The sequence below is a fragment of the Myxine glutinosa genome, chromosome 4, assembly GCF_964187855.1.
Source record: "Myxine glutinosa chromosome 4, kmMyxGlut1.1, whole genome shotgun sequence".
In the NCBI taxonomy this organism is placed as follows: Eukaryota; Metazoa; Chordata; class Myxini; order Myxiniformes; family Myxinidae; genus Myxine; species Myxine glutinosa.
Genome location: NC_136264.1, coordinates 166,796,889 through 166,818,866, shown reverse-complemented (window position 1 = coordinate 166,818,866; position 21,978 = coordinate 166,796,889). Strand labels below are relative to the sequence as shown.

The window sequence follows — 21,978 nt, the reverse complement described above, 5'->3', positions numbered from 1 at the left end:
GGTGGGGCTTGTATTCGGATCACAGGAGGCACAAGGCACGGCTGACGGTGCCCATTGGTGAACACTCAATCTCCCGAATTTTGGTGCCGCCCACGCGAGACCCCATCATGATTCCTGCGCATTCTGTCCCCGGACTGCATCATATGCAGTCATGATGTACGTCAGATCTCCTTGATTAACATGCAGACTAGCATCTCCTGTGGTGTTACCTGTGCGACAGTAAGCGCTGGGAACTTTAATTACTTGTACAAGTAATTAACTTGTACTTGTACTTGTACAAGTTCAGGCTGGAGTTCCCCAAGGTAGTGTTCTGGGCCTTGTGCTTTTTCTGGTCTTCATCAATGATCTCTCTGACTCTCTTGAAAATCCTCTCTATCTCTTTGCTGACGACTCTACTCTCTGTCGCTCCATTCCTCATCCCTCAGATCGGCAGTCTGCAGCCTCCTCACTCTCTGCAGACCTGGACAAAATCACAGACTGGTCAAACAAGTGGAACATGTCTTTCAATCCTGACAAATCTCACACTCTTACAATGTCTCTCCGAAAGGACCGACTGGACAACCCTCCCATCCACTTTCTGAATAATCCTCCAAGAAGTTCTGTCACTCAATCTTTTGGGTCTCACTATCTGCCATGATCTTTCTTGGGAAAACCACATTTCCAAGCTGGCCTCCAAAGCCAGTCGCCGACTGGGCATCCTCCGTCGTGCGAAGTCCTTCCTTGGCACACCTGAGCTCCTCACCACATACAAGGCTTTCATCCGCAGCTCAATGGAATACTGTTCCCCCCTCTGGGCTGGTGCTCCTGCCTCACACCTTGCTCGGCTTCACGCTGTTGAGGCCAAAGCTTTCAGAATCATTGGAATCTCCTGCGATGTAGTCAATGCCGAGGGCCTTTCACTCACTCACCGCAGGCAGGTTGGTGGTCTTTCTGTCTTCTACCGACTCCTCTCCGGCCTTGCTCCCCCAGCTCTCTCTGTGCTCTGTCCCCCCAATATTCCTTCAGGTCGCACAAGATCTGCCTGCAACCCTCTTCTGGTTAAACTGCCAAAGTCTAGGCTCCCTGCTCACCTTCACTCTTTCATTCCCCTTTTCTCCCGCCTCTGGAACAAACTCCCCCACTCCCTTCAATCCCACTCCTCCCTCCAGGTCTTTAAAACAGCTGTTCACCACCATCTCTTATCTTCCCCCATCGAAAACCTTGATCTTTTCTACCCCCGGTAATTCACCCCAGAGTCCTTGCAGTGTTCATATGTTTTAATCCTCTCCCACCTCCCCCCAAGTCCTCCCGATGTCCCTGCTCTCAAATGTTGTGTTTGTGTCCTTCCCCCTCTCTTTTGTGTCCTTCCCCCTCTCTCCCCATCTTGTCTACCGCTCCCCTTGTTTTTTGTGTTTTGTGTGTCGGTTTGTCTTTTTGTGTGATTAATGTTAGCTCTTTCACGAGCCTCGATCTTGTATACAAAAAAAAACAAAAAAAAAAAAACAACAACAAGTGAAAGGAGCAGCTCAGCTGTCAAAGAGGCGCTAATGGCCAATTAGCGCTGACTTGTTCTGGTGTTAATGAGGTCTGAAGAGGGCGGGTGAAGCAACCCACACCATCGTCCCTCACGTTGTTCTTCCCGTGCTCCAGGGTTGGCGGCGGGCATCTGTTGTGTTGGTAGATAATGTGGTGATAGCGGAGGAACGTGGGTAAGCTGTGTGTGGTTGAGGCGAGGTCATGGTTATTCGTTCTGTGGTGGTTTTGGTCGTGGAGCAATGAAGAGCGTGTGTAATGACTTATGCATTGTGAACTAAAGTGAAAATAAAACGAAGTGTAAGCAAAAATGTGTTCTAATAGATTTTAATGATGTTTGTGTATTGCATCTTGATTAGACTATACTTTATGTTTCTGGCAGTTGAGTTATGGCATGCAATTCAAATGGTCATTTGGTGGGATATGGAAATAAGGGGCAGTTCGGGAAACGCAGCTGCTGGGGATGGTGGAGTTGGCGTGTGCCTATGTGTGCGTGTGTATTTAGTCGGGAAGGGGAAGAAGAAAAAGGGGAAACCTTAGCTAATCCCGCAAACACATATTACCCCAATCGACCCACTATGCAAAGGGGAAGGAACTATTCTGAACTGATACTATGGAAATAACTAACGATGGAACGTGTATGTTGCAGGCGTTTCCTGGGAGGTGGGTGACGGCTTGGTAGACCCATAACCATATCATAAATAGAAAACATACCCTCAAGATGAATGGAGAATACAAATACAAAGAAGCTGCAGTACCATGGTTCCTTGCACTCAAGCAATGCCAATATGTCTCATAACAATGATGAAGGGAAAGTTTTGAAAATGTACTCGCTTATTTGCCTCGTAAATTTCCACCACACCGGTACCGCAAAAGAAAAAAAAGTATAAACTTCAATAAAACCAGGTTGTGTTGAACAATCCACCCTATCATTCAGGCAAGTAATGCTATTAAGTGGTAGCACAAACAAATAATGCAAGCCATTTTGCTCAATAGCATTAAAGACTATTTCCTCTGAAGATCATGGGTGTTGTGGGGAAATCACAATGATGTCTTACTTAAGATCCTGAATTTTGATTTGCAGGTCAGATATCTCAATCCTTCTTGTCTGCAGCCAATCCTCCAGCTCTCGCCGGGTGGGAAAGTGCCCTATAATTGTGAAGAGCACCTCTTGGTGCCGTGCTCGTACTCGACGAATCTGCTCCTCCTTTTCGTTCTGCATGTCATTCAACAAGACAAGTTGCCCTACTGTAGTACCAGAGTTTACAACAAATAATAAATAATTAAGGAGGTCTTTACCACACATATTTCGTGAGTATGCCAAACTCAACATCGTCTAATAAGATAGCAGAAATGCTGTTGCTATTCCATGCGACTTAAAGGCCTTGTGAGACATAGTGTTTTCAAAATGTGCATGGATACTGAAAATATAACTACTGGTATGCCAAAATAAGTGTTGCTGAGCTTCCATTATTGCTACTAGCAACGGTACCCGCCCTATGGGCGGGGCTTCAATTGGGAAGCCCAAATGAAAAGGCAAAATATCAGAAATTGAAGGTTTTATTTTATTTTAAATGATTCATATAAACATCCGTTGAATCATACCACACGCAAATCATCAAAATCTAAACAGTATCTTTAGAATTTCAATAAAAGCCACATCACTGTTCATATCGGTAAATATTATTCCATCGTGTTCCAAATTGTGATCGATACACTATGATTGTGATGATCGTGATCGTGAATCGTGATCGATAAGTGTTCACAATCGCTATTAGTCCTTGAGCCAACCGGCCATATTTTGAAGTGAATGCTCCGGCGGGGGGAGTAATTCTCATTATGATTTTCCATTAGACCAATGTCTCAAGTGTCAGAAAAGGTGTGATGGACATCTGAGAACGGTAGCTTAGTGCCCGGATGGACGCCATCTTTGAAACCACCCAGCTCGAAAATGCCCATTTGGTGGGGTACATTGTTGCACGTGTATCTGGACTTCTATACTAGCTATCGATGTGCGGTTGACGACTAAATATACGTCCGATGTGTACCGTCTAAATAAAAAATAATATGAAGCATTTTGTTTTAGATTAATTATTATAAAAATCAATTATCGAAAAAAAATCATATATTTTTCAATATTTTATTATTAGACTTGTACTTTTTTTAGTGAAACAACACTGGTATGATTTTCCAAATTATGCATTGTGCTACACCGTTTATCTGTCTATAAAAATAACTCAAAAACTAAAACATATCATCCACCACGAGTTTACAACAAATAAATGTAAAGAGGCATAAAATGACTTAGGCCGCCGCTGGCATTATCTATTCTGACGATAACGCAAGTTAGGAATGTCGTACGGAGAGGATTTTAACACCATACGATATCTAATAAGCAGGCGGAAATTGTTACATAGGAAATCTGCACTTTGGTGGCCATCTTGGATTTCAAAATGGCCGCCAATTATATTAATTATTCATTACTAGAGTTTGGAAAGACGTATGGAGCTGATTTTAACACCATACGATGTATATTCCTAATAAGCAAGCGGAGGTATCATTGAACATGTCATGTTTTAGTCAAATAACACCGGTATGATCTTCCAAATTATACATTTTGCTAAACCGTTTATCTGTCTATAAAGATTTTCAGGCAATTTGGCCTGCATTATAATAGAGAACAACATATGCTATACAATATACAGTGCACACAAAGTTAATCATCAGAGTCGCCATCAGAGTCATTGGCATCCTGAGCCACGATAGCATCATCCTGCACCATGTTGGAGCATCCCTGCAGCTTACACACAACAGTGCACTTCAACCCATTCAGTATGCAGGAGCAATCTGACGGTCGACACGTCCTTCTGCATGTGCATGAGATGAGATTCAAGACGACATCTGGAGCTGGTAGACCCGCCATCCATCGGATTGTGAGCGAACCGCCATCATCGAGTTCCCAACCATGTCCTGCTGATGGTGTTGGGACGTCTGGTAGGTTTTCAAGGCTGCGTCGCCAGATAGCCGCCTGATAGTTGGCCCTAAGCGTATGCTGCATCAAGGAGTCTTCACAAGGCGGCAATTGTCCAGATTCGATCTGGCCCTTCTTTGCACAGAACATGTGATAACGGAGCGAATTAACACCGACGATCTCCGTGTTCTTGGCGTACAGCTGACACGTGAAGGCCTGAATGCTATTGAAGACGTCTGTTGGTACATTCCACGAAGATCCCAGATCTGTGAATGCTTGAAGATACAGCTCATTCGCTTGCACAAGCTTCAAAGCCTTTATCTTTCCTTGGCTAGCCAGAGCACTCACAGTGTCACACCCGCTCCATGCATGAAGCCCTGGCAATGCACTGCAAACTCCAGACCCCAATACCGCAGCCAACTTTCCAACGTCGATCATTCTGACTCGAACCTTTGTTCCTCGTCTGATGAAGAGCTGACTATTGATGGTTCTGCTGAGATGAAGACTGATGATCAGAACGTCGGTGTCATCTGCCACTAAGATGATCGTCTTGTAGTGGGTAGCGGCATGCTTTGCGTGGAGAAACATACGCGTGTCTGCTTCCTCGTGGCTACATTCGAGTGCTTGCACCAACTTCCACCTATCGCGGGTCAGTACCACACATTTTTCACCACAGGTGACATACAGTGTTCTGTTGCCTAGCTTTTCGCGATTTGTTTCATGTTTCCTCGACTCCGCCAGAAACACAACCAGTTTCTCCTTTGTCTGGCTGCAAGCAAGGAGACGCCGCCAGTTCATGATTTTGTGTGCGGGTCTGATCTCGCTGAAACTGATGCCTTCATTTGAACCGCGGTTCACACGCTCAGCTGCTTTGATGGATTCTTCTGTGTATGTGTCAAAGACAACATCGATGCGCTCACTGCCTTGACCAGCGTGAAGCGCTGCAGCAAGGATGCGGTCAGATAGTTCTTCGAACGTGTCGTTCTCGCCATGCATCTTTTGTATGAGAGCCATCGCATCAATTATTGTTGCACTTCGCTTGTCAACGCTCTCGGCTGGTTCCACAAGACCTTCCATGTGTTTCGCAAGTGCAGCTTTGTTCGTTTTTTTCATTGACCCATCAACGTTTGCCAAAGACCATGGTAACGGCCCTAGTGGGTGACAAAGGACAAGTTGCATGTCGAGGTTCCTTGTCTTGGCGATGAGTATCATGGTGGCAAACAGTTGTCTGTCAGCTCTCAGGACGATCTCCTTGTTTGTGCCCTTCACAACTTTCTGCTTGATCTTACCAAAGGTCTTCAAGTTTAGCTTGTTCAATGTGTCATGAAAGCCTGTTCCCTCTTCAAGACGTTTCTGGAAGCTTTGATACGCCGCTTCCCCCTTTTGCAGGGTGTTGAGTAGGTCATTAGAAACGTCCTCCCTCGCAGCCGCTCCGGTAGATATACTGAGAAGACATGACGGATCATCGGCGAATGGATTGGTCCAGTCATTTTCCAGTAGATCACAGATAGCTGTGACGCCAGACTCATCACGTTTGATGCGAGAAGTAGACAAGTCAGGGTGCTTGGCGTGAGATGTGTCGCTGCCATTCACAAGGATAGTTTCTCGTAGTTGCCTCAGTGCAGTAGCCCGATTTTCTGCAGTTAGATAGTATCGTGACACAGCCCCTTGTCGAAGACTAAAACCTCGTGTTCCTCCAGCTGTTTGCGTATCTTTGTTTACTGTTTCTTCTGTTGTCTGATCAACAGCGATTCTGGCAAATGGATTCCCTGGTCTAAGCTGTACGGAGAAGTAGCCTTGATTGAAATGCCTGTACAACTCGGGGCATGTTTCGTGGAGTTGCGTCATCTGTGCATAGTACACTGGTAGATATCTAGCATAGTTCACCTTGTTCATTGCGAAACACCAAGGGATCACTCTTCTGACACAAGCCAAGTGAAGCATCCAGTCGCCTTCTCTATCCGCACGAATCAACCCCAGCAGGGTCTCTACCATATCAATATACATCATCCAGAAGCGAGCCAGGTCTCCATGTTTGGTTCGCAGAAAATGTAGGTATTTCGCGAACATGTCAAAGCTCTGTACACATGAATCATCATCGAGAGCAGCAGCGAGAGTCTCGTGGCAAACATCCTCCTTGATGCTGCGAATTTTGAGGTCAGTGCTTCGAATCTGGGGTTCCTTGTCAGGATGATTGCTTTCTATCCACACCTGGAAGCCCTTCCAAATGATGCGCATTAGTGCCTCGTACATCAACTTGTGGAGTCGCACAGCACGGTTGTATTGCTTGCCTTCCAGAACCCTGTTGATGGAACCTTCAGCGATTACTCCTGACTCAACAGCTACATCCCGAAGGCCTGCATCTCCAAACATTTTCCCAATGCTCGACATGAAGTTACAGATGGTATGGAAGTTCCCCATCATGAGCACGATTCTTCCATATCGATCGACATCTTTCCATGCTATTTCGGTCGCCTTAGCAAATAGTGCCTGGTCTAGCACCACCGGTATACGCTCAAGCTGAAGTGATGACATGATGTTCAGAGCTTCTCTGAGGATTTCTTGCACTGTTGCCATATCTGTGGCAGGCGCGTTTATAGTCGGCAGGTAGCCAACTACATCTTCCGTCACCTGAACACGATCTCTAGTCATGATGTTGAAACCAGTCCACGAACTGATTGTCTGGTCGCATGGTTCCAGCATGCGAGTCATAATCCATACGTGATTTCGGCGCTGCGCAAGGGATGTTGCGCCTGCAAGAGTGTCAGAAAGATCTGCAGGCTTGATTGCAGGTGGGCCCTCTCGTTTCCCACCGCTGTATATTGGAACTAAATCGCTGGATGACGGGATAGATCGCTTCTTATCTGATTTGGATACTGCCGATGGAGGTTGGGGCGGCAAACACGACTGCGACTTCGGTTGGACGATGATACCGTTGACGCGATGCGATGTTCCGCCACCACTCAGCGATTCCTCTAGCCTGTCGATGTTATCGAATGCTAATACAGTCGGGACCGAAGGGTGCACATGTGACGGAAGTGGTACTTTGTGTGCACTGCACTGTATATTGTATAGCATATGTTGTTCTCTATTATAATGCAGGCCAAATTGCCTGAAAATCTTTATAGACAGATAAACGGTTTAGCAAAATGTATAATTTGGAAGATCATACCGGTGTTATTTGACTAAAACATGACATGTTCAATGATACCTCCGCTTGCTTATTAGGAATATACATCGTATGGTGTTAAAATCAGCTCCATACGTCTTTCCAAACTCTAGTAATGAATAATTAATATAATTGGCGGCCATTTTGAAATCCAAGATGGCCACCAAAGTGCAGATTTCCTATGTAACAATTTCCGCCTGCTTATTAGATATCGTATGGTGTTAAAATCCTCTCCGTACGACATTCCTAACTTGCGTTATCGTCAGAATAGATAATGCCAGCGGCGGCCTAAGTCATTTTATGCCTCTTTACATTTATTTGTTGTAAACTCGTGGTGGATGATATGTTTTAGTTTTTGAGTTATTTTTATAGACAGATAAACGGTGTAGCACAATGCATAATTTGGAAAATCATACCAGTGTTGTTTCACTAAAAAAAGTACAAGTCTAATAATAAAATATTGAAAAATATATGATTTTTTTTCGATAATTGATTTTTATAATAATTAATCTAAAACAAAATGCTTCATATTATTTTTTATTTAGACGGTACACATCGGACGTATATTTAGTCGTCAACCGCACATCGATAGCTAGTATAGAAGTCCAGATACACGTGCAACAATGTACCCCACCAAATGGGCATTTTCGAGCTGGGTGGTTTCAAAGATGGCGTCCATCCGGGCACTAAGCTACCGTTCTCAGATGTCCATCACACCTTTTCTGACACTTGAGACATTGGTCTAATGGAAAATCATAATGAGAATTACTCCCCCCGCCGGAGCATTACTTTTGGTCTGGCTCAAGGACTATATGTCGTATGTACTCCCGATACGTATACCAAATTCCCGATAAGTGTAACTGTACCAAATCAACAGTTAAAAGGATTTTGAGCCGATAGCTGTTACAGCCTTGGCAAGATCGATGGAGACAGCGATCTGTTAGCGTATTCACCGCCCAAATAGCCATGTGGAATTCTCTCATGTAGAGATTAAACGTTATGGCTGTTACGGCCTTGGCAAAATCGATGGAGACAGCGTTTATTATACTTTTAATGAAGGACACTGTCTCAAGCCCCAGTCCCCATCACGGATGGGGCTCAGCGGTTTACCCGAGCCTGACGGCGAAGGGCAAGGTACACGCTGGCCCGTCCAGTGTAGCGCGCGTGCGACCCCAGACATCGAAGGGCATTAAACGTTCATTAAACATTAAACGTTCATTAAAGGATTACGAAACGAAAAACATTACGAAATTACGTTCACACCGTCACGTCAAACACTATCGTGAACACATACATCGTCACAACATCGTCACAATGAGAACATAATCACAATGAACGTTATGCGAACGCAAATGTTATGCGGGAGTCCAAACCTGAGAATGCTGGAGACCAAAGCTGAAATTGGGAAAACTAAATAGCCTATTTTACTCCCAGGGGTCCCAGGATTACCCACCCAAAATATATTTGCGATCGGTTCAGCAGTTTTTACGGTACCTTCAAACAGACAGATGGACATTTGGTGAATTATAGTAAGATGAACAGAGAAATTCCTTATCAAAAGTGAGATTTTTTTTTCATTTATTTTACATGACAGCTGTAAAGAATGCCACAAGTCACAATGTCACATGTGATAAAGGGCTCAAATCCTGCGCATCCATTATGCACACAAGGCACCTTATTTCAGTGAGGAGGCGAATGCTGCAGAGAGCTTTGATAGTCTTCGCTTATTAGTATAATTGAGGAAATGAATCCCAGTGGGTTAAAGGTGTGTAATATAGAGCAATTATTTCCTTAGGACATGTCTTAGCACAAGTGTGAGGTAATTAATTGTGACATTACCTTACTGTGACATTAATTGTGACATTACCGAGTGTTCATGATATTGCCTTCTTGGGAAGAACGTCTGTGAAATGAACAGATACCGTCCAACATGTACAATAGCAGTGAAAACCTGAAGCCATTTCAACAGGCAGAAAGGGAGTGAATCTCCATCTTCATTTATCATAAAATCCAGTCATTAAAAAAAAAAAATAAGCAAAGTAAAAAATAATAATAACAATTGCAGAGCCCGTGTCACTTGGGGTCAGCCACAGTGCAGCACGCCCTGCGTGGCTTATGTAATAGATAGAAGTCATCTTCCCCTTCCTATGTTTGTGTCTGCAAATCACCATTCCTGTGAGCCTATGCTTTATGCTCTACACTTTGGAATCAGTCATTTATGTCTCTCTTTCGCGTTCTGACAAGCCATCAGGCACAGGTTCTGGCGAGAGAATGGCGCAGGCACCTGCCGTGCCCGAATTATCTCAGAGCCCTGCCCCTTCATAAAATGTTCTGTAGAAGTTCCACAGAACTCGATAGAATTTTTATGGAACCTCATGAATTCTAAAGAACTCGAGGAGGTCTGATGTTCTATATATAATTATTAATTACACGTTCTATAGAACATGCATTTAAATAATTCGAAAACTTTGCAGAGAGTGGGAGTTCTATATAACGAGTGAGATACCCGTGCTACACACGGGTGGGAGGCCAGAAGCAAACAGACAATGCAGAAACGGCGAATGCTAAAGCATGAAACCAATAAATTCCACATTCCTGCCGCACCCTCAGTCGCACGTCAGACATGGACAGCAAGTTCGTGAAGGACTTCCATGAAAAACGTACCCGTTCGCAAACAAACGGGTACGTTCACGTATAGAAACATCGATCGTGGGTCCGTGGAGAATCTGCATATGGCGATCCACAAAGTTCACGTTTAGAAAGTAGAAACCATCACGACATGTTGTCATTTACTTGAACTCGATATCTCTTTTTTTCATTCCAAACAACATAACTCCAATCACAAAATAAACTTTTAACAACATTGTTGATGTTTCCTTCATTGTAAAAACTACCAAGTCAACAGTTAAAAGGATTTTTCGCCGATAGGTGTTACGGCCTTGGCAAGATCGATGGGGACAGCGATCTGTTAGCGTATACACCGCCCAAATAGCTATGTGGCATTCTCTCATGTCGAGATTAAACTCACGTCGTTTGAACTTTGGCCGAGGTCATTATTTACTTTTAATGATGTTTATATACGAATCAAAAAGAAGATAATTAGTTTTGGGTCGTCCTTTCCACATATCTCGTGGGATTGTGAGTTGGAGAGACGACCGTGATGGCGGGGAGAGGGTTGGCATTCTCTCAAGCAGGGATTCAACCCATGTCATTATAAAAGGTCTTTGTCCGAGGTCTCTGAGTCTGATCGGTGCAGCCGTTTGTGCGGCACCTGGGAAAATAACGTTAAGCGGGAGTCCAAACCTGAAAATGCTGGAGGCCAAAGCTGAAAGTGGAAAAACAATATAGCCTATTTTACTCCAGGAGATCCCAGGATTACCCACCCAAAATATCGTTGCGATCAGTTCAGCCATTTTTGCGGTACCTTCGAACGGACGGACAGACAGACAGACGGACAGACATTTGGTGAATTATAGTAAGATTAACAAGAAAGAGCAATCAGAGATTGCAGACCCTCGCCAGGACATGTTTTTGGTGTTTTTTTAAAGGCTTTTGTTTTAACATAAATACAGCGGCCAAACCACATGACTGATGAGGTCATCTTTTTTTTTCCTCCTCCAATTTATCCATAGATGATGGATAAATGATGAATTTGATGAATTTATCCATAGATCAAGAAATTTCATCTTGATCGGATGGAGTTTTGTGCTGTCGTATTATAACGTCATAATGGAGGCACCTATGAAATCATCATTAACATATGGATGATATTCCCCATGAAGAGTTCTTTACAATGAGCCATGTCTCAATTATTTCTATGCAGCACTTTCAGAGATACAGAGATGCAAAGCTTTTCGGTTTTTCCAAGATAGCGCCCGTACCACATGACCGATGACGTAATAATTTTTATTAAAATATTCTACCGGAGGAGGTGCACCTATGGTGAAAATTTCCTGTCAATCAGACAAACAGTTGCAGAGAAAAGCAAGCTTATTCTGTGCGGACAAACAGACAAACAAACGGACTCAAATGCAATACCCTCTCCTCTGGCGAGGGTGACTAGAAAGGCATTCGGAAGAGAGCAAATTCCTGACAGAGGTCACATCTTTTGATGTCCCAAAGAATTAGGGTGGATTGATCCACTGAATGGGCAGTCACCCTCTTGTAACTTTCAGTGATTCATTATGATGCACGCTTAAAAAGACTGGCCCTGATGTGTACGCCAGAATAATAGTGCACTGAGCAAATTCCAGTGGCATGTAGTCGGGTCGGAAAGACACTGTCAGTACCTCCACATCTTTCGAACAATACTGTTCACATACCATAAAATATTTGGCGCAATTTCAAATTTACCAGCATACATAAACCACCACCTTTAGTCTTGCCCGAGGACACATGTCCATCCGCCATAATCATCTCAAATCCATCAAAGGGCACATCATCCCCTTCACCAACCCACGTCTCAGTGAAGCACACCACAGAGGAGGTTTGATGGTCCCAGTCAAACTTCAATCGGGCATCCAATTTATCAATTTTGTTGTTCATCGAGCAAGAGTTAATCAAATTCAAAACAAGAAGGTACCTAGTGGTTTCTGCCTTTAAGGCGCTGACAAAGACCTCCACAAGAACGTTGTTTTTTATTGCCCTAATTTTAAAAGCACCATTCTCAAATGCCAAAATGCCAGGTTCACAACATCTCTTTACATAGCACCACCGATACCATCTGAACACAGGCTTAGCAGGAACTTGTGTGTTCATGATATTGCCTTCTCGGGAAGAACTTCCGTGAAATGAACAGATACCGTCCAACATGTACAATAGCAATGAAAACCTGAAGCCATTTCAACAGGCAGAAAAAGAAAGAATCTCAATCTTCATTTATCAATAAAATCCAGTCATTAAAAAAAAAAAAGCAAAGGAAAAAAAATAAAACAACAATTGCAGAGCCGGTGTCACTTGGGGTCAACCACAGTGCAGCACCCCCTGCATTTCAATGTTGCCACATATGGCATACATTTAAGCAGTTTATTGGCAAAAAGGAAGCATTCATAATTAATCAACACGACAAACAAAACTCACCTTGTCTCTGCGCAGCATATCAATCTGAGTGCGTGCCTGCGTTTCTTCATTGAGGATGGCCATCTCTTGGTCGAGAATACGCAGAGATCTATCCTGCACAGTATGCTGCTTTTGCAGCTCAATCACTTGTTCAGCAAGACGATCACCAATTAAGCCCTCCGAGGCAACAGCCAACTGCCTCTCCTACACAACAAAAACAAAACTATATAAGTTCCTCATTCTCCCTGCATGGACACAAAGCAAGCACAGAAGTTGGTTGTGCATTGGCCCACCAGCAGACTGGTCCATTTTAACCCTCCCACCCCCTCCCCCTTACAAACTGGGATTTAAACTGGCTGACATGAGCAGTCACCCTATATACAGTGCCTTCAGAGGTAATCACACCCCTTAACATTTTGTTGTGTTACACAGCTGGAATTTAAAATGGATGAAATTTAAAATGTTTGTCACCGATCTACACAAAATACCCCATAATGACAAAATGAAAACGTTTTTAGCAATTTTTACAAATTTATTGAAAATTAAATACAGAAATATCTCATTTACATAAGTATTCAGCCCCCTGAGTCAATACTTTGCAGAAACGCCTTTGGCGGCAATTATAGCTTCGAGACTTCTTGGGTATGTCCATATCAGCTTTGCACATCTGGATTTGGGAAGTTTCTCCCATTCTTCTTTGCAGATTTGCTGAAGCTCCCAAGTTGGATAAGGAGCATCAGTTAACAGCAATCTTCAAGTCTATCCACAGATTCTCAATGGGATTAAAGTCTGGACTTTGGCTGGGCCACCGAAGGACTTTCACGTTGTTGTTCTAAAGCTATTCGAGTGTTGATTTGGCTGAATGCTTGGGGTCATTGTCCTGTTGGAACGTAAATCTTCGCCGCAGTCGAAGTAAGATCGTTTGCACTCTGAAGCAGGTTCTCTTCAAGGATTTGCCTGGATTTGGCTCCATTCATTGTTCCCTCTATCCTTACAAGTCTTCCATGCCCTGCCGTTGAAAAGCATCCCCATAGTATGATGCTGCCACCTCTATGTTTCATGGTAAGGATGGTGTTAGATTGGCGATGAGCTGTGCTCAGTTTCCACCAGACGTAGTGCTTTGCATTCAGGCCAAAGAGTTCAATTTTTGTCTCAACAGACCACAGAATATTTTGCCTCATGCTCTCAGTCTTTCACATGCCTTTTTGCAAACTTCAGGCATGCTGTCACATGCCTTTTCGCAGGAGTGGCTTCCGTCTAACCACCCTCCCATAAAGCTTAGATTTGTGAAGTGATGCAGAGACTGTTGTCCTTCCTGAAGGTTCTTCCATCTCATCCAAGAAACTCTGTGGTTCTGTTGGAGTGGTCATTTGGTTCTTGGTCACCTCTCTGATCAAGGTCCTTCTTTCCCAGTTGCTCAGTTTAGTTGGACGGCCAGCTCTATGAAGAGTCTGGGTAGTTCTATATGATGTCCATTTCCTAATGATGGAGCTCACTGTGCTCTTAGGAAGTTTCAGTACTCTATAAATTGTTTTATACCCTTGCACAGATATATGCCTCCTCACAATTCCATCTCGGAGTTCTACTGACAGTTCCTTGGACTTCATGGTAGAGTTTCCCCTTTGGGACCTTGTATAGAAAGGTGTGTTTCTTTGTAAATGAGGACCAATCGATTGAATTGGCCACAAGTGGACTCCAATGAAGTGGTAGAGACATCTCAAGGATGATCAAAGGAAATTGGATGCACCTGAGCTCAATTTGGAGTGCCATAGCAAAGGGGTTTAATACTTATTGGGGTCATTGCAGACATTGGGGTCAGACAACAGGACATCAAGACATTTCTGTATTTCATTTTTAATTGTTTTGAAAAATAATTCTAAAAAAAATTCCACTTTGACATTAATGGGGTATTACGTATAGATCAGTGACAAAATAAATCTCAATTCAATCCTGAAGTACTTTACACTTCCGAATGTTAAACTACTGTTGCAATAAACGTTAATATGCAATTTACTCACAAAAAGCCGATGAAAAAAAATAAATGTACATACCCACTTAAAAGTCAGAATGAAAATCCGAACGAAACATATTTATCCATACAAACTCAAGAGCAGAGGGTTTCTGCAATTGCAACATTGCCTAAATGATCACTAATGAATACATACTCACAGCTTCACTGAGTTGCCTCTCCACTTCGTGCAGACGATCCTGTGAGGATTGTAGTCGGCTGAGCTCTGACTGTGTTGCAATTACTTCAGACTCCTTCCGCGCCAGGTCGAGCTTCTTCACACTCATAACTCCTTCCAAAGAAGTCTTCTTGCCTCGCAGCTCATCCACCTGGCGCTGCTTTGCTTCTTCTTTTGCCTGAAAGTCACTCTGCACACACACAAGATGAACACTTGAACACAGAACAAAAAATAAAAAAGCAACATTCAAGGACGAAGAATGCTCTTTTTTAATGCAATACTGGAACCCATGTTTCTCAATTTATGTGGTCTGTGCTTCTTTGGATATGACAGGTGCGATGCTGTGGGATCACAGCTATTAATTCATTTCATAAACAAACATTTATTGTCTGGTTCCCTTATATTCCGAATTAATAACACTCAGTTTTGTTTTGATTTAATTTATGCTCTGGTAATAATGAAACAACAAGGGGTGGGAAAGTTGAGAAAAAGAGAGTTTGAGAAACATCAATGGAATGCTACTTTTGCAATCGTATTATTTCAATGTCGACACTGGTTTAGTTATTTCCCAAAGCATTTGTGATACAGAAGTGGTGTAAAGAGCAACAATGGGCATGGTGGCCTTCAACAATGAAAGCATAAACAGCATTAAAGAGGTGAAGTGACCAAAACTGATTTGTACTGTGGAAACCCTGACATTCCATGGAGCGGTTTTGGAAATAGAGGGACAAAGTTTTTGTTTTTTCCAAGATGGCACCTGCACCACGTGACCTTTGACATCGTAATTATAATATTTTTAATTCTACAGATGAAGACGCTCCTATGGTGAAAATTTCATGTCAATCGGACCAACGGTTGCAGAGAAAATTAATTTTAAAAGTAATACAACAACAACAACATGCATTTTCAGGCCATTTTCCCTGCTGGAACGGGGGTTAGCCTTGTGGTCCCCATGACAATCTTCTCCATTTTGCACTATTTTCTGCATCTCTCCTTGTTAACCCCCTTGCCCGCATTTCTTCTTCCACCATCTTTAGCCAAGTCTTTCTCGGTCTTCCCCGTCCTCTACTTCCTTCTACATTAATTTCCATCACTCTTCTCAACCAGTCACTTTCATCCTTCCTCAACACATGACCAAACCATCTCAACCTGTTCCTCTTCACAGCATCAACCACAGGCTATATTCCCATCATCTTTCGCAATTCATCATTTGTCTTCCTCTCTCTCAACGATACTCCGCACATCCGTTGAACCATTCGCATTTCCAACCTTTCCAACCTTCGTTGCTGCTCTACGTTCATTACCCATGTCTCGCTCCCATAAATCATAACACTTCTCACACATGCAGCAATTGCAGCATACACCTTTCCCTTCAGCTTCAACGACACTCCCCTCCTCATCAGCACGCCACTCAGTTCCCGAAACTTCTTCCATGCACATCTCACTCCAGCAACCGTTGCCGAGTCTGATCCACCTTCTCCATTCAGCACATCTCCGAGGTAGCAAAATGTTTTCACACCTTCCAGCTTCACGCCGTCTCCAAGATACAACTCAACATTTCCTCCATCTGCAGCTCCCTCTGTGCACACCTTACATTTGAATGTAGCTGCCACACTGGTTAATGACCCTCTCAGACCACTAGATTTTGGATGAACCCACTCAGCGCACATTGTACATTGAATGGAGTTCACTCCGACACCCTTCCTGCACACAACACACGGCCACTTCCCAGTTCTTTCCACCTCACCACATGCTTTACCACTTGCCATCACCTTCGTCTTTCCGATATTCACCTTCAGACCTTTTGTCTCCATACATTCCTTCCACTTGTTCATCTTTTCCTTCAGTCCATCCATACTTTCTGCAATCAATACCAGATCATCTGCATATAACAACTCCCACGGTAAACCCTCCTTTACGTTCTGAGCCAGCACCTCCATCACAGATACAAATAGTAGTGGACTCAGTACCGACCCCTGATGCACTACCACCTTCACCTCAAACTCACCACTGTTCCCCTCCTTCGTCCTTACAGCTGTGCACGCTCTTTTGTAAATTGCCATAACTACTCTGATCAACCATTCCTCCACTCCTAACTTCCTCAATACTTCACGTAGAACCCTATCGAATGCTTTATCCAGATCAACAAACCCAAGAAACAACTTCTTCCTCTTCTCCATGTACTTCTCCTGCAACTGTCTCACAATAAAGAGCGCGTCTGTCGTTCCTCTTCCTGGCATAAATCCAAACTGCATTTCGTCGATCTTCACCTTCTTCCTTATCCTCCTCTCCAACACCCTTTCCAATACCTTCATTCCATGCTCCAATAACTTTATCGCTCGGTACGAGCCACACTCCAGAGGGTCACCTTTCCCCTTGTATAGAGGGACGAGGGTACTCAGTTCCCAATCCACTGGAATGCGGCCTTCTTTCACCACCAGATTACAGATCTCCGTCATTCTCTTCACACCCCAACTTCCTGCTGCCTTCAACATATCTCCCACAACTCCCGTCGGCCCTCCAGCTTTTCTAATCTTCATTGCTTTTATCGATTCCTCAACTTCCTTCTCGGTTATCTTCTCTGCTGGTCCTAAAACTGGGTTACTCTCCATGTTGCCATCCCATTCATTCTCTGTATTTAACAGCATTTCCATATATCTTTTCCATCTTCCTTTAATTCCATCTAGGTCCACAATGATTTGTCCCACTTCATCCTTCAAGCAACTCACCCCCATCACACCTCTCTTTCGCTATCTGCTTTGCAATCCTGAATACCGCTCTCTGACCCTCTTCCAAATCCAAGCGTTCTCCGAACATTTTCCTACATGCCTCCTGCGCCTTTGCTACCTCTTTCTTTGCAGCCTTCTTCGCTGCATTGTAACTTTCATGCTCTGCTTTTTCTGCTCCCGTACCCTTAGCCTTCTTGCACTCCTTGAACTTCTTCCTCTTCTCGTCAATCCTCTTTCCAACTTCATCATCCCACCACCATGTTTCCGAGTGCCTCGGTGGTCCTTTTGTCCATCCACATACCTCACCAACGGCTCCTAACAGGGTATCTTTCATTGACATCCAACCACTTTCAAGCTCAACCACATCATCCTCCACCAAACTCAACCTGTCTTTTCATGCCTCCCTTACTGTCACCTCTTTCAACCTCCACACCTTCATTCTCGGGTGGTACTCCACCCACCGAGCTCTCCTCGCACCTTTCACCCTTATGTCGCAGACAACCAAGTGGTGCTGTGAAACAGCCTCCTCCCCCGGGATCACCTTTGTGTCCCGGAGGTGCCCCCGATCTCAACGACGCACCATCAGGTAATCAACGGTTGTCGTCGACCCACCTGACGTGTATGTAACAAGCTTATTATCCTCTTTCTGGAACTGAGTATTACAAATCAACAAATCAGCTCCATCAGCAAACTCCAAAATCCTTTCACCTTCTCCATTTCTCACACCATATCCGTAACCCCATTAACTCCATCAAACCCGTCCATACTCCTTCCCACGTGTACATTTAGGTCTCCTCCTTCCACAACAACTTCCTCATCTTTCACGTTTTCCATCAGCTTCTCTATCACACACCAGAACTTGTCCTTCTCTTCATCGCTCCGACCAACCTGCGGAGCATATCCCGAGATGACGTTCACCAAGAGCTTTACAATCATCATTTTCACCATCATCAACCTGTCGCTCACTCTTGTCACACTCACCACACTGTCTACAAACTCCTCAGAAAACAGGACACCAACACCATTCACGCCCTCTGGGCACCCTTGCCACACAAACTTGTATTTCTGTCCCTGCCTACCCTTCACCATTCTCACACCACTTCCCTTCCATCTCATCTCTGGCACACAACATATGTCCACTCTTCTTCTGACCAATACTTCCACCACTTCTCCTGATCTCCCTGTCATTGGCCCTACATTTCATGTCCCAAACCTCAGAAACCGATCTCCACTTCAGGCTGTACCCTGCCCATATGTAGTTGTAATTGTCATGGTTTGTTTTTTTTTTTTGGGGATACTGAATCGAGGCTCGTGAAAGAGCTAACATTTATTTCACAAACATTAGCTAACATTAGCTAACATTTCATTTATTTCAAGCAGACAAACAAAATATATAAAAAGAGGGAGTGGAAGACAAGATGGGGAGAGAAGGGGAAGCACACAAACACAACATTTGAGAGCAGGGAGAAGTGTGGGAGGGAGAGGGCTTGGGGGGAGGAGGTGTGGGAAGGGGGAGGGGGGGAGAGGTATAAAACACAAGGAGACCAAGGACTTCCAGGACAGAAGTTGGTATTTCAAAAAAGTGTAGGATTTGGGGTGAAATTAGCGGGGGTAGAAAAGATCAAGGTTTTGGATGGGGGAAGATAAAAGATGGTGGTGAACAGCTGTTTTAAAGACCTGGAGGGTGGAGTGGGATTGAAGAGAGTGAGGGAGTTTGTTCCAGAGGCGGCAGAAAAGAGGAATGAAGGAGTGAAGGTGAGCAGAAAGTCTATATTTTGGCAATTTAACCATAAGAGGGTTGCAGGCAGATCTTGTGCGACCTGTAGGAATATTTGGGGGACAGAGCCCAGAGAGAGCAGGAGGAGCAAGGCCGGAGAGGAGTCGGTAGAAGACAGAAAGACCACTAACCTGCCTGCGGCGAGTAAGTGAAAGGCCCTTGGAGTTAGCTTCATCGCGGGAGATTCCAATGATTCTGAACGCTTTGGTTTCAACAGCGTGAAGACGAGCTAGGTGTGAGGCAGGAGCACCAGACCAGAGGGGAGAGCAGTATTCCATAGAGCTGCGGAAGAAAGCCTTATAAGTGGTGAGGAGCTCAGGTGTGCCAAGGAAGGACTTCGCACGACGGAGGATGCCCAGTCGGCGACTGGCTTTGGAGGCCAGATTTGAAATGTGGTATTCCCAGGAAAGATCATGGCAGATAGTGAGACCCAAAAGCTTGAGTGACAGAACTTCTTGGAGAGGCTTATTCAGAAAGTGGATGGGAGGGTTGTCCAGTCGGTCTTTTCGGAGAGACATCGTAAGAGTGTGAGATTCGTCAGGATTGAAAGACATGTTCCACTTGTTTGCCCAATCTGTGATTTTGTCCAGGTCTGCAGAGAGTGAGGAGGCTGCAGACTGCCGATCTGAGGGATGAGGAATGGAGCGACAGAGAGTAGAGTCGTCAGCAAAGTGATAGAGAGGATTTTCAAGAGAGTCAGAGAGATCATTGATGAAGACCAGAAAAAGCACAGGGCCCAGAACACTGCCTTGGGGAACTCCAGCCTGAACAGGAAGAAGAGATGAGAGAAACCCATTCAGGGCCACACGTTGACTACGACTAGAGAGGAAGTCCGCCAGCCATGCGTGGAGATTTCCATGGATACCAAAGGAGAGTTTGGTGAGCAGAGCGGGGTGCCAGACCGTATCGAAGGCACGTGAAATGTCAAGGGAGACGGCTCTAATTTCCTGTTTGGCGTTGAGGACCTCCATCCATTGTTCAGAAAGCAGAAGCAGCATGTCCAGAGTAGTGACCAGGTCTGAAACCAAATTAATGGTCAGAGATCAAGCCATTGGAGAGGAGGAAAGATTTCATATCTGAAGCAATGATGGATTCCATGAATTTGCTGATAATTGGGAGAAGGCTGATTGGTCTGTAGTTGCTAGGATCTGTTTTTGCACCTTTTTTGTGCAAAGCAGTGATGTTGGCTGATTTCCAAGCAGATGGCAGATGACCTTGAGCAAAAGAGAGGGTGAAGAGAACAGAGAGAGGGAGTGAAAGAGTGGAAGAACATGATTTTAGGACCCGTGGGCTGATGCCGTCAGGACCAGTTGCAGAATCAGAGTCGAGGGTTGACAGAAACTTTTCCACCTCGTCAGGAGGAAAGGACACAGAGTCCAGGAGCAGCTGGGTACGACTGGGTACAGAGAGGGATGGGTTTGGGACACAAGATTTAGAGGCAAACACAGAGTTGAGGCATTCAGCTTTTTCACGTGCGGAGTCAGCCGTGTAGCCGTTTGAGGTGAGGGAGGGGATGGAGGGGAAACAAACACCAGAAACAGATTTGACCAGACGCCACCAGGATTTGGAAGAGGGAGACAGATAAGAGAGTTCGGTCTTGAGAACGGAGAGATATTGTTTCCTGGCTCTCCTGAGGGTGGACACACACTTGTTTCGGGCTTTGTGAAGGAAATGAGATTTCCTTCCGTTGGATTTGCTTTCCAGGAGACGAAAGCAAGTTGTTTCTGGGCAACAGCCTCACCACAAGATTCCGTGTACTATGGACAGGAGGAAGGGTATGACAACTGAAGACGAGATGGGATAAATCTGTGCATGAGAGAGAGCAATTTACTTTGGAAGAATTCCCAGGATGAGTTGATGTCAGAGGCGGTAGAGATGGGAGACCAGTCCAGATGATTGATGGCTGCTTGAAGACCGTGCCAGTTGGCCTGAGTGAAATGCCAGACTCGTCGACGCTGAGGAGGCTCTCTGAGAATGGTCAGAGAGATGTCCACTTTAACAAGCACATGATCAGATGAGCCGATTGGAGCAGAAGAAGAGCAGCAGACATTTTCAGGGAAGTTAGTCATAACCAAGTCCAGAAGAGAAGATGCTCCGTTGACTGAGATCCGGGTCGGGAAATTGACAGATTCTCTTTCAGAATTGGTTCTATTTTTCAGAACATTGGTTTTTTCCAATGGAATTGGAATTTGGAATTGTTTTTTTTCAGAACAGAAATTGACAGAATTGGTTCTCTTTTTGAAGCAATGTTTTTATGGCCGGATGTCCTTCCTGACGCCAACCCTCTTAGTCGCCTCCTATGACACGCAGGGATACGGTGTACCTATTCTAAACCAGGGTACACACCGGGAAATTTTAAAAGTAATAAACCCGCAAAATCCCGTCAAAGAAAAATAACTCGAACTGCAACTTTATCAGTGATGACCGGGTTCCACAACATGTCCCGCTTTGATTGGACAATTTTTAAAATGGCTGCCAGAAAATACGACTGATGATGTTTGAATTGTCAAACTATTTTCCAAAACACTCGATCATGTGCATGAAGTTTCCATCGATCTTGTAAGCCATTCTGGAGA

General features: G+C 44.4%; 1 protein-coding gene across 2 annotated transcripts in view; it reads right to left on the bottom strand.

The window, feature by feature from the left end:
* The window catches only part of RAD50 (RAD50 double strand break repair protein), an 84,197-nt gene that overhangs the window by 50,472 nt on the left and 11,747 nt on the right, over positions 1–21,978 (bottom strand). For both annotated transcript variants that reach the window (XM_078776728.1, XM_068113977.2), the window contains 3 exons: positions 14,880–15,086; positions 12,732–12,914; positions 2,571–2,728 (listed from right to left, as the gene is read on the bottom strand). In XM_078776728.1, the coding sequence (XP_078632854.1) occupies positions 2,571–2,728; positions 12,732–12,914; positions 14,880–15,086 (548 nt within the window). The remainder of the gene's footprint in view (positions 1–2,570; positions 2,729–12,731; positions 12,915–14,879; positions 15,087–21,978) is intronic.